The sequence below is a fragment of the Coenobita brevimanus genome, chromosome 47 (assembly GCF_032717465.1).
Source record: "Coenobita brevimanus isolate Jiangsu-jjx chromosome 47, ASM3271746v2, whole genome shotgun sequence".
NCBI lineage: Eukaryota > Metazoa > Arthropoda > Malacostraca > Decapoda > Coenobitidae > Coenobita > Coenobita brevimanus.
Genome location: NC_137000.1, coordinates 17,910,709 through 17,926,984, shown reverse-complemented (window position 1 = coordinate 17,926,984; position 16,276 = coordinate 17,910,709). Strand labels below are relative to the sequence as shown.

Genomic DNA, 16,276 nt, shown 5'->3' with positions numbered 1-16,276 from the left:
AACAGTGAAGTATAAGAGAGCTCCATAACAGTGAAGTATAAGAGAGCTCCATAACAGTGAAGTATAAGAGAGCTCCATAACAGTGAAGTATAAGAGAGCTCCATAACAGTGAAGTATAAGAGAGCTCCATAACAGTGAAGTATAAGAGAGCTCCATAACAGTGAAGTATAAGAGAGCTCCATAACAGTGAAGTATAAGAGAGCTCCATAACAGTGAAGTATAAGAGAGCTCCATAACAGTGAAGTATAAGAGAGCTCCATAACAGTGAAGTATAAGAGAGCTCCATAACAGTGAAGTATAAGAGAGCTCCATAACAGTGAAGTATAAGAGAGCTCCATAACAGTGAAGTATAAGAGAGCTCCATAACAATGAAGTATAAGAGAGCTCCATAACAATGAAGTATAAGAGAGCTCCATAACAGTGAAGTATAAGAGAGCTCCATAACAATGAAGTATAAGAGAGCTCCATAACAGTGAAGTATAAGAGAGCTCCATAACAGTGAAGTATAAGAGAGCTCCATAACAGTGAAGTATAAGAGAGCTCCATAACAATGAAGTATAAGAGAGCTCCATAACAGTGAAGTATAAGAGAGCTCCATAACAGTGAAGTATAAGAGAGCTCCATAACAGTGAAGTATAAGAGAGCTCCATAACAGTGAAGTATAAGAGAGCTCCATAACAGTGAAGTATAAGAGAGCTCCATAACAGTGAAGTATAAGAGAGCTCCATAACAGTGAAGTATAAGAGAGCTCCATAACAGTGAAGTATAAGAGAGCTCCATAACAGTGAAGTATAAGAGAGCTCCATAACAGTGAAGTATAAGAGAGCTCCATAACAGTGAAGTATAAGAGAGCTCCATAACAGTGAAGTATAAGAGAGCTCCATAACAATGAAGAGGTTGGTGAAAGTAGTAATAACTTTCCACCTTGATACCAATCTCTTAACCTGAATATAATCGACAGGACGCGACAATAATATACAGTAGTATAAAAGACGCCATCGTATTGAATCGTAACTCCTTTGCCTCGATGACTTACTTTTTATTCTGTTCTTGCTGTTTTCTGACGATTGTATTCATCTATCGAAATGGATGAGTTATATACAGTACAGTACAGCCTCCACGAACTCCTTCGGTATTGTGGTAGCACCAGTATAATAAATAAGCAAATATATCATTGCATACTACATTTCTCGTGTATATTCTGTCAGGTGGGCTTTTCGGCACGGGGGGCAATATGGTGAGTCCTGACCAGCTGTTCCACCTGGACGACTCCTACGCGTTGGTGGGTCCTCGATACAGCCGCCTCGACTCCTCCAGCACCCCCTCCCGCACCCCGGCAGCCAACCTCTGGTCATCCACACGCTCCGATATCCCGGATCCCAGCACAGGCGGACTGCAGAACTTCCCAAAGGCCGTACTGGAGTATTACTTCACTAAGGTTGGTCGTATGCAACTATAACAGAATAACCACTTCACAGCAAACACACGTTCCATTTCATTTTTCCCATCATGAAACGAGTTTATTCAGCCTTGGAGAAAATTTATGAAGTGAAGAGGTTAAGTACAACTTTCATTAAGTCCTTCACAGGAAGTCTCCCCTAAATTTCATAAAATCATCTTGTAACACCAAAAATGAAGAAAAAAAGAACCATCTAATTAAAGGGATCAATCTTACATTATGATGATGTCCTTCTGTAAGTTAGTCTTCTCCTTGACAGACGATTTTACGGGGAGACTACACATATACCCCAAGGCTCTGCTCAAATATAACTTTACTAAGGATGGTCTTCCACAGCACTTTACTCTCTCCATTTTAACCGGGTCGTAACTGTCATCTGTCCGTCTTGAATGTTGAGCCATCAAACGTGGTTAACGTTAAAATATGATGCTAATTGTGATGACGTACAACAGAAGGAAGGTAGACCCAAAATCCTGCCTTACTCTGCCATTGCTACAGAAAATACGAAAATCTCCGTCCAGTCAAAGTGGACGAACTGTAATAGATGAACCACTTCACTACGATGACGTCTTTTTGCAGTATAGTCTTGCCACTACAGATGATTATATCCAGCTTTTTAAAGCCCTCTATTCGTGAAGGGGTTAATTAAGACTGCAGTTAACCCCTTTAATTCAGTGAAGCTCTCGTAAGCTGAAAATCTATTGCATTTAACATTCTAAAAACACAAATGACACCATCATGTTGAAGCTAAGGGTTGAATTCTCGATTATTTAATTTAGAGGCTCTGGCGCTTTTTTCTTGGAGATTCATTTAACACGCTACTCTCTGATTATTCTCTTGCATTTTAGTGGTGTAATTTTAACAGACATAGCTACCATAAACAGGAAACAAATGATTATCAACTTATAATGAATTCTTCTTGCTGTTCACACCTCCTTGCAACAGTTATTATTCCCAACCCACAGAATATTGCCTGTGCGTGATGGATTTAGTCCCGCACATGTTTCTTTTCCTGCTTTTTCCTCTGTCACCAACTGATTTTCCTCTGCCTCCTTTCTCTTTTCGGCCCTGGCGGCAATCTCTACATCATCTGGGTGCTTTCCATGCCAGTCACACGTACTGTAAGCAGGAACATACTAATAACTAGGATGTACCAAGAGTGACTGTTAACCACTGAAAATACGGTCCTAAGACTGACCTGAATTCTTTCGGGTTCTTCAGAAAGCTATATACTTAATCTTAACTCATAGTAATCTAATACTTTTTTTTTTTTTTTTATTTCAACTTCTATATCATCCAGCTTTCTTGTAGGATTCCGTCATATATTGTAACATCTGCCACTCAACGTTTCATTTAGGTTTACAGTTACACGAGTTGATTCTACGTTAGCAACAATAATGAGACTATTGCAGAAGTTATTTTCAAAGGACTATAACTTATTTGATTCTCATTGGAAGTATCCATCAGGATTACGAAAAAAAAAGCAAAGAACAAAACGCTATGTGTATTATTATACTAAGCAGTCTGATATTTTGATAATCGAGATCTGGAAAATTAATGTTTGATAATTATCCAGTGTACGAGTTGCTTGTTACTTGTCCTTTATGCTCAGATGTTTATTGCGTCACCTTCCTGTTTCCCAGACACAGCCTTATCGTACAACCATTGGTGGTCTTGGGAAGAACAGATCTCACGGGGTGTTTGTTGGCTGAAAGAGTGTCTGTAGCACTAACAGCATCCTTGACACTGATTTTCCAGATTTAACGTTGGGGTTGCACAATATCCCCAGATAGTTTGTCGAGGTAAAAGAAATCCCCTCTCTCTCTCTCTCTCTCTCTCTCTCTCTCTCTCTCTCTCTCTCTCTCTCTCTCTCTCTCTCATCTTCCTCCACAACAGGAGACTCCGGTTTCGGCAGAGGGTCTTGAGGGGGTGGACGTACCGGTTCGAGCCGACGTCTTTGTATACAACTCTTCCAGCCCGTTCCAGGTGTGTCACTGTAACAAACTCAGTACATTGTAAGAACGTTGTCTGTCCATCTGCCTTAGCTGTAGCGAAATATAAATATGTTTTGTACTAATTAAGGCTTTTGGATTACGTCTCCATTGTCACATGAACTCCCAAAACCATCAAGACAACACTTGTGGTAGTGGCGCTTGACATTAGGGAAGAACACATATTAACACCAGTCACACAAACTAAGACACTTCCTTCAGGCCCCCCTCAACTCACACTCACCCACCACATTACCGATACCTACTACTCATCAGCATGCCAGCTACGGTGGGCAGACAGCATCCCAGACATTAATCATTATGGACTTTAATAATGATCTAGGGAATCACCTGTGCTTTCGCAAACCACGGATTTACCACGTACAGTCACCCCTCGTATTCATGCTTTAGGCGGATGGGTCCCATCAGGGAAGAAGTTAATGAGGCCCTATCTAATGAAACTGAGTGCATTCAAACCCCCTGGTACTTACACGAAGTCCATTTTGAGATAAATTTCCAGTCAACAGAAACAAAATCCAATGGCTGCTGTGACTTGTTGATTCAGATTCCGACGTCAAAACTCAGTAGATGCATATCACCAACACACATCTCAGTAACCTTCCCTTCAACGTACAGGACAACTTTGCAGTTGTCCACAACCCAGTGGACTTGTTGACGGTCATTTTTTTTTTTTTTTTTAAGTATACAATTTATTTGGGTGCTGAATGTGTTGACTTATCCTATTATGTAGTTAATTTGACAAACCAAAATAAAAATTTGGAGATGTGAAACTTCAAAGTTGCACAAAAAGTGTTTGATGGCAGCGCGAGCCTTGAGTGACTGTGACGTCACAGGCCACCAAGTCCGGAAGCAAAACAAGACTGTGATCCCCAGCTGAATGGTTGTGGTACTGCTGATCAGCCAAGTTTTGCTTCATCTTGGCCAAGTCAGCAAATAACCACCATTGGTGTTTTGTTCCACTGTGCAAGAACACAAGTAGAATAACAGAAATAAGATGTCATCACTGTTCCAAGAGAAGAAAACCAGCATGTTGCGGTGGCAAGCAGTACGTCGGGAGTACCCCATCACAACTAGCAACACCGACTGTTGTTGTTGTTTAAAGATTCCCTGCACCTATAGTGCAGGCCGGGCCATACATTTGCCTGGTCAGTGGGGTATGGGCTGGTTAAAAAACAGTAAGGGGGGAGGACAGGACCTTGGGATTGCCCAGCACACACGTCCTGTCTCCTGGCTGGCTTTTTGGTGTGCATGCAGCGGTGTGAGGAAATACCGAATCAAGGGAAAACATTACAGTTTTTATCGCCAGATAGGTTCATGCACACCTAATTATCTGAAATCCAGTAAAAAAAATTGTTCTTCATAATATGACTGTTAAAAAAAAATCAGGTTTCAGAGCTAAAACTTGCTAAAGTTAGCAGATTTTTACCCTTCAGATTGTCAACCTGCATTGACAGAATTCCATTTTGCATAAATACTAATTTAAAACATAAGTACATATATATATGCATTGTAAATCAATATTTACACAAAACAGAAGTCTGTCAAGGCAAGTTGTCATGCTAGATGTGAAACACTTCAGCTACCTTTAGCAAATTTTTGCTCTGAATCCTGAAATTTTATTAAGTGTCATTTAAACAATTTTGTTTTACCGGATTTCAGATATTTACATGTGTATGAACTTACATAGTGATAAATATTATAATAGCTTAGCATATACGGCTTAACCTAACAGTCACCTGTCAAGCAAAACCAACCCTAACTTTGGCTTAAGCCATTGGTAGCGATGTGATTATCTAATTCTCCAGATCAGACTGGCTGTTACTAAGATGTTCAAATATCACCAGCACATAAGACCAAGTAATAAGATAACCAAATACTCCACAGATGTCTAGTTATTGACAATCAAACCTATCTAGGAGTAAAAACACTGGAATATTTCGGTCTTTGTGACATCTTCCTTATGTATTACTGCCCAGTTTCAGGGCTATATGCCGCTGAAGAATGGACCTAGCAATACTTATCCTGATTCAGTTCATTACAATTCATTACAATCACTTCATTATGACTTAAATCTAATCTTTGTGCTAATGAGTTGTCCTACAGGTACCCCATGGTTGTCGCAAGATTCGCCGTCACTATGAGTCTTTCTTAAACCAACAAAACTCTTCACTAAAGCAAAAACATAGCATACTTCATCTTTAAGAGAGCTATCACATTAAGTCTTACATACCTAGTATGATAATAACAGCTTAATATCACAGAATTCTTACCGATACTGAGCCCAATCATTGTTGTCAGTGGTGGCCAGCTGTGCCCTGGTAGGGTTTGTGACCTCCCAATGAGGGTGCATGTTTCGCGTGAGGTACAAAAAATCCAACTTTGATCGGCTATTTTGTTCATAAATATTGAATCGGGGAGAAAAAAGTAATGATATTCCGATGATTACCAGTGACATTTTATTACTTTATATAACTCACACACGACCGACAACCAGTCCATTACCAACTCCAGCTCCCAACACCAGGGAGCAGTGTACACAAAATTAAGGGTCTCAGATTCACACAGACGCAAGCAGCACTCCTTCGTTAGCCGTTTTTATGCTGACAGCGATGATGAATGTACAGTATGGCTGCTCCAGCCCTTCCTTCCTCCAGCCACCCCCAACAGCACATCAAACACTACGCTAACACACCCTTGACACTCAACGTTCTCAAGTGGTTGTAGATACTGGGACAACTACGTTAACAGTTACATGATGCGTACGCAGTGTAGCATAATGAACATTTAGGAACTTCTTTACAGATTAGCTGCATGTTGGGGAGCGATAAGTTAGATCGGCCTACCATCTCCAATTTTTAAAAAATGAAATCCACTCAGGGTGTAACTCACGCGATCACCATCAGCTCATCTGAGGGCCGAATACACTACTTCACCTTCTGACTTCACTTTTGACAGATTACTATCAAAAGAGAATTCCTTCATTTTTATCTAACCGTTAACCCTTCTACTTAGCATTGTGATCTTTGTCTTTTACTTTCTTTTAAGACCTAGACCTTTGACTTGTCCTCAAAATTGTTATTTTTTTTTTTAATCACGAACTCATCCACAAAGTTTAGACCTTTGAATTATTATTTTTAAAAGCAATTGATCAACTTCTTGGGTAATCCTCAACCCATTTACCAGGTTTGATCAAAATCAGATCAGAACTGTTTTAGTTATTTGATTTACACACAGACACACTGGTCAAACTTTGATCTTGCCTAATGACCTTGACCAATGATTGACTGTTCACAAAATTTAACCTGCCCCTTCTTGGCAGATTTTTAACCAATAATCTCCCCCAATCCCGGCAGGTTTTCAATTTTGTTTTTTCTGGCTAAAACCTTTGCTTTTTTTTAAAACATCGAAAATTCATAGAGAAATCGCTCACCTGAGGTTTAAAATACCGAATACAGGTACTGGTACCCCTTACCTTACTGTGTTTTCTATGGGGCTGGCTCCAGAGAAAACGTGTTCTATGGGAGGGGTAACTATTCCACACCAGTCATAATAGGTATTTATTAATTTACTTGGTACGAATTTATATGTAGTACAAGAATATATTGGTTTTCACACAGTAATATAGGCAATATAAGCATTGTTTCACTCACCAAACACATCAACATACCTCACCTTTTTTTGGCGACATTACCTGACCATCATTTCTGACTGTTTCTTCCTCTAATGCTATGTTAACTCTGTCCTCCACATTGTCATCGATTGGGGAATCACTCTGGCCTTGAATTTCATACTGTGGCGCAACATGTTTTTACTGGCCAGGTCACTGGTAGCAGGTGAATTGCCAAGACAATGACATGTAGGGGGGGGAGGTCATGCATAAGGCATTGTCCCTGCCTGGCATCTCGTAGAGGAAGGTGTCCTGTGTATACATACCAAAAATCACGCAGAAAATTTGAAAAATGTGCAAATGAAAGATCTTGCAATTGCGGCGCATTTATATACGTCAACGGGAGTCACAGTGACAAAACGTTCAGACATACAGGTATACAGGTATATATATGTCATCGGGAGTTGGCAGGTTAATAAATTTTTCTTGTCTGACCTTTAACCAATTCAATGTTTGGTTCAAATTAGAGAGAAAATGTTTGAGTTGAACTTGTCTTGCAACATTGCCCTTTGACCTTTCCCTGTGACCTTGAGCTTTGACTGACTGCTCTAGAAATCATGTTCTTTTATTTTTGTCTTATCAATAATTGTTCCACAAAGTTTTGTCCAAATTAGATAACAACGTTTTAAGATGGCTTTTGAGTCGTTATTATTGAAAAAAAAGTGGTTTACTCCTTTTCTGATCCTCACCCATTGTACCAAGTTTGGTTAAAAATAGAACTAAAACTGCAAGTTATTATGTTAATGGCCACACATACGGATTGAACATCGACCTTACCCTTAGGTGTTAACCTTTAACTGTTCTCAGAACTTAATTACTTCGTTCTTTCCTCCTTTAAACCTTCCCCTCAAGTTTGATCAAAATTGAATAAGACTCTCAATTGAATTTGCTGGGTCGTTAGACGTAGCCCTGTGACCCTGATGTATGACAATAGGTTTCTACATGGGCCATCCCTCCACCATTCCACCAGGTTTTGTTATGATCGGATAAAACCTTTTTGGATTATTTTACTAAAATATGCACACACACACACACACACACACACACACACACACACACATTAAAGCATTACCCTCACTTTCACTGATCGTGATGCGGGCATAAAAAAAAAAAAAAAAAAGATAAAAAGAAAAAGAAAAAAATTTCCGTCATCCTCTTACTGTATGCGGCGAGGTCCTGTCTGACAGGGTCCTTCATCGCCAGGTACAGAAAACAACCTGACTTCTTCTGCCCCATCAGCATCCATCTAACAGCAATAGAGGGGTCCAACATTCCTCAGACAGAGATCATCTCTGTCCTGCCACTCACAGCAGGCAATGGAGACACTACAATTAGCTCATTCCACGTCATAAACATTGCCTCTTCTTGACCACCAAAACTTTGACTTCAACTAGAAGATACACGTTGTTCTAGACTGTGACCAGCAACTGATTTCGTGGGGGAAATAGACCCTACCCTTTACTGTAATATCAACTCTACCTCTTCCACAATCATGGTTCAACCACCCTTTTGTACAAAGGCGCCATACTGCCAGGCTATCAAGAGATTTTAACCCTTTGTCCCACAATACACGACAAACCAGTCTCTCTCTGTTTTTTTTTTATTTTTTTATAGAACCAGATAAACACCACCCAGTACCACTACTCACTTCATAGTTCAGGAGCGCAGCCCCCTCACACAATTGGCAAAGGTTTGATACTAGGAGACTTCAACACGCACAGAGTTGACAGTAGGATCTGGAAAAAAAAAAAAAAAAATTCCATCTATCCTAACTCCTCTCCTGCATTCCTAAGCCTCACTGCCATTAACTTTTTAGTCTGTTGCCCATGTACCAGGATATTCTTGCCCAGTCAGAGGATAATACAGGCCACATCAACATCACTGACATCTAGATTACCCAAAGAAGAGACACCCATTCAGCAACAGTCCCGTTGTAAAAATTCCGAAGAGTATGCGCCAAATCAACATCAAGTGATAGATGCCCTGCACAACGATTATGAAACCCTCTGACAGCCACTGGTCATTCCCAGCAGTCGACACCAGATAAAATGATGGGTCTCTCCAGTTTAGTGTGAACTGTTTTCTGCTGAATAATAACACCCAACTATTATCATAAGCTGTTGGCTGTGAAGAGTTCTACTCTTTCTGGAGCTAAGATATTTTCCATCCTCGACCTACAGTAACGCCACTAATAAGTTACTGTCTGCCTCATGGTTATTACACAAATCATCTTTGCCACCAGTAGTAGCCAACAACATCAGTTCATTGTTCCTTCATTCAGTCTCCGGAACAGCCCAGTCACTTCCTTTTGCCTTATGAATGTTGTCCTCCATGGGCTGACACAGGAGCTTCACCCGTATAGGTGACAAAATCGTAATCCCCCTCATCTGGCACTTATAGCACCCGACTCAGACTCCTTGGAGTCATTTTCATCTAAATTCGTCTGGCATTAGCTGGAATAGAACACTAACAGATGTCCAGACCATGAGAGAAATATATATATATATATATTCAACACCGTAAAGCTGGCCGAAAGCCCAACCCTCGATGAACATCTTGGACGGGCCTCAACCCCTTAACTGAGCCACACGATCTCAGCAGAGAGAAACACCGAACCCCGACAAGGCGGTGACGATCGGGGACATCACTGCCACCCCAAACAATCCAGCTCAACCTCATTCATTCTTAGGACCTTTCGATGCCAAATCTAGGAATGAATATGCTACAAGCAGTTTATCCCAAAACTCGTAACTGCATCACATACCCTTTGTATGATGCCGCCGACTGCCATTACACATTTGTAACTACCCAAAAGCCCTCCTTCAGATGCTTATGGAAGTCTTCCCAGACAATAACTTTCTTTTCCAGTTATATATTGATGCATCTGACGTTGACCACACTTCATTTCTGGCACAAAACAGAGGGAAGCAGAAAATGCACATTATCCTGAGCCAGATACACTTTCAAAAAGCTGAAACAATCCACAATGCCGAGAAATTGGAGTGGATCGAGTTACTTTTGGCAGTAAACTATTTTTTATCTATTCTTTGTAGAGCTACCTTTGAGGTCATTACCGATCATCAGTTCCTGCCCTTTCTCGGTTTCTCAGAAACAGCAGACACCCTGAGAGTTCAATGATTAAAAAGAATGAAGGAGTTTTCTTATAACACTCTTCTAACGTCTGGGAAACTTCATACTTATGTCGACAGCATCTCTGCTTCCTATACTACATACGAGTATTAATGAAGCGTTTGGTCATGCACAACTCCTGGACACAATGAACAATGGTCCTTGGCCTGTTGGGCTCCGACGCTTCTTCATTTTAAAACAAAAGGGTGATACAATCATCAACAACGAGAGATAAACTATCGAGGGCACAGAAACAAGTCGTCCAGTTGCACCTGCAACACCATCAAAACAACATTCACCTGGGCCACAATAAGCTTCTTTAGTTATTTGGGGTTAATACACTGAATGTCAAAATTGTTCTCCTTAAGCCACGGAGTCACCACATCCTGGCAAGACTGCAATCGCAGCAAAGACCACAAAAGTGAGACATATCGCAGCCACGGGACCGTTCCAACGAGCAGCAATTGCTGGCATGGCTCCCGTCCCTCAGATAGTTTCCATAATCCAACTCGCCATGTTGACACTAAACATACTGGATCTGTATTCTGGGTCATGAACACGATGAAGTGGAGGAATCCAAAACGATAACTCAGTTTTCAATTACACCATTGACAATATGAGGGATGAATGAAAAGTAATGCCTTCATAATTATAAACATTCAGCAAATGGCGGCACAGGTAGCAGTGCTGTGCTTAAACTAACCAATACCATTTCTTCTTTGTATCCAGTTAAGGCTCACTTAATGTGTTGAGCGATTATGTTGCTGTTATACGTGAAATGAAAGCCTTGCTCAACACTCGTCGGTGCACTTTAAGCCACGTGCCGTGACTGAATTTTTTGACTGCAGAATTAGTCTCTCCTACTGAAATTCACTAAAGAGTACAAGTTGTTTAAGGTGTTATCTGCGTTGGAATGGCATCACAAAACTTCATCTGCAAAAAGAGCATTCAAAACCCAAGTTTCATCAGGAAAACTCATGGGTATAATTTTCTGTGATACAAATGGCATTATTCTTATGGATTTTCATGCGGAGAGCTACATTTCAGTACTCAAAACTGTAAATCAACAATTAAGAAGAGTTCGGAGGCAAAAGAACAACATTCGGATACACATTGACAGTGCTCGACCCCGCACCATGCGAACCACCATGGCATCAGTCGAAGAACTGATTTCACCATCTACCATACAGTCCAAACTTGGCTACGTGTGGCTTTCACCTTTTTCCGGAAATGAAGGAACACCTTCGTGCATATCAGTTTGACAGTGAAGAGGTGGAAAGGAATATCGGAACCTGGGTGGAAGCATAAGTGAGGATTCTTTCACGGCGGTTTCGCTATCATTGACAGATGTGTGTTGCGACTGATGGTAATAATGTCGACAAGCAAACATGTGCAGTAAATGAGGATGTAACTAAGACTACTTCAGTGTTTTATTATTATTATCATTATTATTATTAGAACATGAGTTAATGAGATGTAGCCATTACTTTTCATTCAACCTTCGTTTACTTAAAACTGGATGCAGCTTACCGTCTTGACTCATTTTTTTTTTTTTTTTTTTATGCCATCAATATAGGTTTATGAGCTGGAGAAGTCATGAGTCAAAAATAGTAATCAACTACCCAATGTAAAAAACAACAACAACAACTTGGCAGTTTCTGTACAATATGTTGTTGGTCTTGCATCTGAGGAACGGAGAAATCCCTAAAGAATATCAGTCTGCGTTATATTTCGAGCATTTCCGTGCAACCTAGTTGAAACCGTCAGATTTTAACTAAAAGAAGACTACGGTTGTGTGATGGAGTATGGATATACGAGATCATTATTATTAGTTATCTATCGGTGTCGGCAGTCTTATTATTTCTTCTGGCTAACGACAAACTACTTTTTTCAGCTTAAGTCCGCCACACCATTTGTAAATGAGGTAGTGACAATTGACATTTCAGCTGCGGCACTTTCTTCCACGATGAATAAAATCATCTGTTGTCAGCCAAAATAAAATGCAAAATTGTCATCAGCAGCTTAAGACTTGCGGTGAACAGTTTTTTACATTTGCTGCTGATGGTTTTCCGGAGACATAATAAATAGTTCGAGAATAACCAGAAATCAATGAAATGTTAGCAAGTCACAGCAAATAGATAAGTATCGGGAGGAAGATGTCCCCGATAGTGAATGACAGAGTAAATGGCATAAGACGGGAAGAATGAGAAAGCTGATGCTAATGGGTTGACACAGAAGAGATAACAATGCGTGGGTGAGAATGAAGATGACAAGGTGACGTGGGAACACTTAACTTCTTCTGTGGAAGGACATTATTTTTTGGCTATTACTACCATCACCAGAGAGTTTTCTTCAACTTTAGAGAAACTCTTGGAAAGATAAATGTGAAATAATGCCCTCTTTATCACTGCGCTACGAACATACCCCACTGAACTAAACAAAACTAAGTGAAGTTAAGAAGAATAAATGACGATGGGACAGGTAAGTGAGGATTATACATCTGCATCATCTGCATTATACCATAGTTATATCTATTTTTTTAATAATAAAATAGAGGAAGGAAAACAAATGAATAAAAGAAATCCAGACACCAGATTACTGGCGTCCTCCATTCATAAAATATTTGTAACAGTTGGACTTGAACAGCAGCAAGTTGAAGTTTGGAGGGAAACATCTCCGGGGAAGCGAGTTCCAGAGAGATGCAGTTCTCGGAATAAAAGAATTCTGATAGGCAGAGGTTCTGCAATATGGCTGTGTGGCATTCCAGTCATGAGCGCTACCAGATGCCCGTGTAGCACGAGGGAGGGCGTGGAGTGGTGGCACAATGGACGCAATTTCGTCTGAGCATTTACCATAAAAGTATCTGTATAACAATGCAAGGGAGGCAGCATTCCTTCTTACACTTAGGGGAAGTAATTTACTTATAGTAGCAGGGTTATTAATAATTCCAACACCTTTGTTCTGAATTTTGTTTGGCTGTTTTAGTGCAACCTCTCCACATCCATTCCACAAGGGTGAGCAATATCCAAGCTGAGAGCGCACATGACTTATAAATTATAGCTAACTGCTCTTCATTGAAGAAGTTATGGACTCTGTAAAATATTCCAAGTGTCTTTGAGGCGGTTTTAGCAAGTGATCTGACATGAGAGGTCCAGCAGTATTTTATTCAAGCTAACACAAGACTAATTTTGCCCAGCTGAGAGATCGAACATACCACTTCCATCCCTCCATCTCGACGTACAGTAATCTGTGTTTCGTCCTGGTCATGGCAGGTGGTGGGGCTGAGGACTACCAACATATACGACTTCAGTGTTGTGAGGCAGTACTTGGAGGATGAGTTCTACGTTGGCGAGTGTGTGGAGGGCCAGAACCAAGAAGGCTTCGGGGACATCTCCTACATCCTTATTGTCTTCCCCGCTGATCAGAGTAAGTAATTTATGCTCTTTTAATTTATTATTTCCTCTCCCCCTTCCCTCTTTACCTCCGCTCTTACCGTCCCCTCGCTCTCCCCCTTTCTTCGATCGTGTAGGAGCCGTTGAGTCAGTGGTAGCATATTCAGCTCGGAACTAGAACTCTTCTAGTTCAATTCTTGGGCCGGTCAGATACTTGGAAGAAGTTTCTGTTCCCCTCTGATCCTGTTTTCTCAGCTGTACAGTTGGGGGACTTGGATGTAAATTTGACTGTTACATTTCGTATTCCAGAAAAAGATTGGGCATTAGCAAAAACTGATTATTACATCTGAATGGCCCCTTCATGGAGTGCATAGAAATTAATACAAAACCTTCTTGTTCTTCTTCCTCCATTCCTCTTTTCTCTCCCGCTGACAAATGGCTCAGACATACAATCGCCCTAGTATCATACACCTTCTGTCTCCGTGTTATTCTGAAACAGTGATATTATTACCTTTATCCCCACCTGTACGGTGACATTTTGGCATTATATTATTGCTAGTACCAGCATTTTGATTTAGATTTAGAGAGTTTTTTCAGACTGAAGGGTTAACCACAGCCTTCGTCAATCCCTTCGTTGGTATGGGACTCCGCTAACCCCATTAAATCAACTGATAGTAGTAAGAGTAACCTAAAGATAAGACGTCACTGGAGTGAGGAGTTTTAGGTACAATACTGCGTCACCTAGGTCCATCCAACTATTCTTCCGAAGATTACCAAAAAATGTTACCAGGCTAATACAACCTCCTTGGCTCGTTCTCAGAGGGAGTTATGCAGCAGAGCAAAACAACAGTCGTTACCATGCTGAGTTTTAAAGGATGGGCTTTGAAAGTGGTATCTATTCTCTAGGCTGTATATGCTTGTTATGAGGTGGGTTGTGACTGTGGTATCTCTTCTGTGAGCTGAATGTCTCTGTTATGGGATGGGCTGTGACTGATATCTATCCTATTGTATGCGCTGTATATACAGTACTTTATGGAGTGCCTGTGACGGTAGTAACTATTCTTTGGGTTGAAGAAGCCTTGACAGAAGAGCTGTGTGTTACCAATTATATGGGTTTAAAACACCCAATACATAATAGGATATTACTCTGGTACCTGCATTGTGAGAGGATGAAATTTACCATAGAGCAGATTGTAACGATATGCATCATGTGAGTGGACGAATGGTATTATATTCTGAAATATGAAGAAATATATTACAGAGTAATGGCTACATACCAGGCTACGACTGCTGTGTCTGTTCTCTAAGTTTGATTTATGATAAGGTGTGCGTGTTACAGAGCAGGAGGCTGCTGTGAGGGACGCCGTGGATGTGTTCAAGGACCAGCTTTTTTCCCTTATCATCCAGTCAGCGCAGATCTCACCCACACGCATCGCCGCCCTAGACGTTAGTATACCAGGGTGTTTCTTTCCTTGCACTTTTATCTAGGTATCATTAATCACGTCTTTCATTTATTAATGTTTACGAACGTTTCCATAATCTGTTTAGACATTAGTCTATCCAGCCATGACCTCGGTCTACGATTTTTTTTCTTATTCATTTATACTGATCGTCATGTACTTCATCTTACCTTTTTTTTTATCCTGTAGTCACAATGTCAGAGAACTCAGCCATATGAAGCAGATTGATACATTAGTAATATTACGACTATGGACAGATTTTTTTCAGGACTGCCGTAGGAGTAAAAATAACATAATAAGTGTTCCATCTCATTTCTCTTGACAGGTTATAGGGCAAGGGAAGGGGGGTGAAATGTGTAGAGTTCCAACACATTGTCTCATGACAGGTTGCATTTACGGCCAAAATGAATGAGATGGAGAGTATGAACACATGTTCTCACTAATGACATATTACAGTCACAGAAACAAAGTTGAGATATGCATTTTGAACCTAATTTCCCGTGATAGATAACAATCGACCTTGTGGGAACAGCAGCCAGCCTAGTGGAAAGCCAGAGGAACTCCAGGAAAGACTACGGGATCACCAACTCTGTCATGGCCACCGCTACCATGCTGGAGAGGCCGCCTTACATCCTATCTTATGTGTGAGTCATGTTTTATTTTTTTATGCAAGGAGGAAGGAACCAAAGGCCAGTAGCCTACAAATTGTTCCCTCTAAGAAAAAAAAAAAAACAAGAGAAGAGAGCCAAATTCATGAACCGTTCACTTCGAGATACCTAGACACACTGTGTTTGAAAGACTGAAGATCATAGGCAGTAGGAAATAGAGACAGAGGGAGACAGCTCCAGAGCTGACCTGTTGCATTCATGAAAGACTGGGAGTAACGGTTAACTCTTGCTAGACAGAAAATGAATGAGAGTTTGTTGCTAGACAGGTGCAACGCGCCCGCCATAGTACGTAGAGGAGGGATGCAAGCAAACAGTTTAGTCGAGCAGTGACGAGTGAAGTAGCGAAGGAAAAGAGATAAAGGTGCAACAGTACGGCGAAGATACAGAAGTTGAAAGGAGCTAGTAAGGGGAGGAGAACTGATGAGACGAAGAGCTTTTGACTCCACCTTGTTAAGAAGAGCTGTATGTGGGGACCCTTCCAACACATGA

The 16,276-nt window shown here is 40.8% G+C and overlaps 1 protein-coding gene across 1 annotated transcript in view; it reads left to right on the top strand.

Annotated features, from left to right (window-relative positions):
• LOC145399103 (uncharacterized) overlaps positions 1-16,276 on the top strand; it is a 172,696-nt gene that overhangs the window by 95,136 nt on the left and 61,284 nt on the right. Inside the window, exons 10-14 of the mRNA XM_080271849.1 lie at positions 1,209-1,438; positions 3,377-3,445; positions 13,540-13,693; positions 14,999-15,109; positions 15,652-15,763. Coding sequence (XP_080127975.1) covers positions 1,209-1,438; positions 3,377-3,445; positions 13,540-13,693; positions 14,999-15,109; positions 15,652-15,763 — 676 coding nt within the window. The remainder of the gene's footprint in view (positions 1-1,208; positions 1,439-3,376; positions 3,446-13,539; positions 13,694-14,998; positions 15,110-15,651; positions 15,764-16,276) is intronic.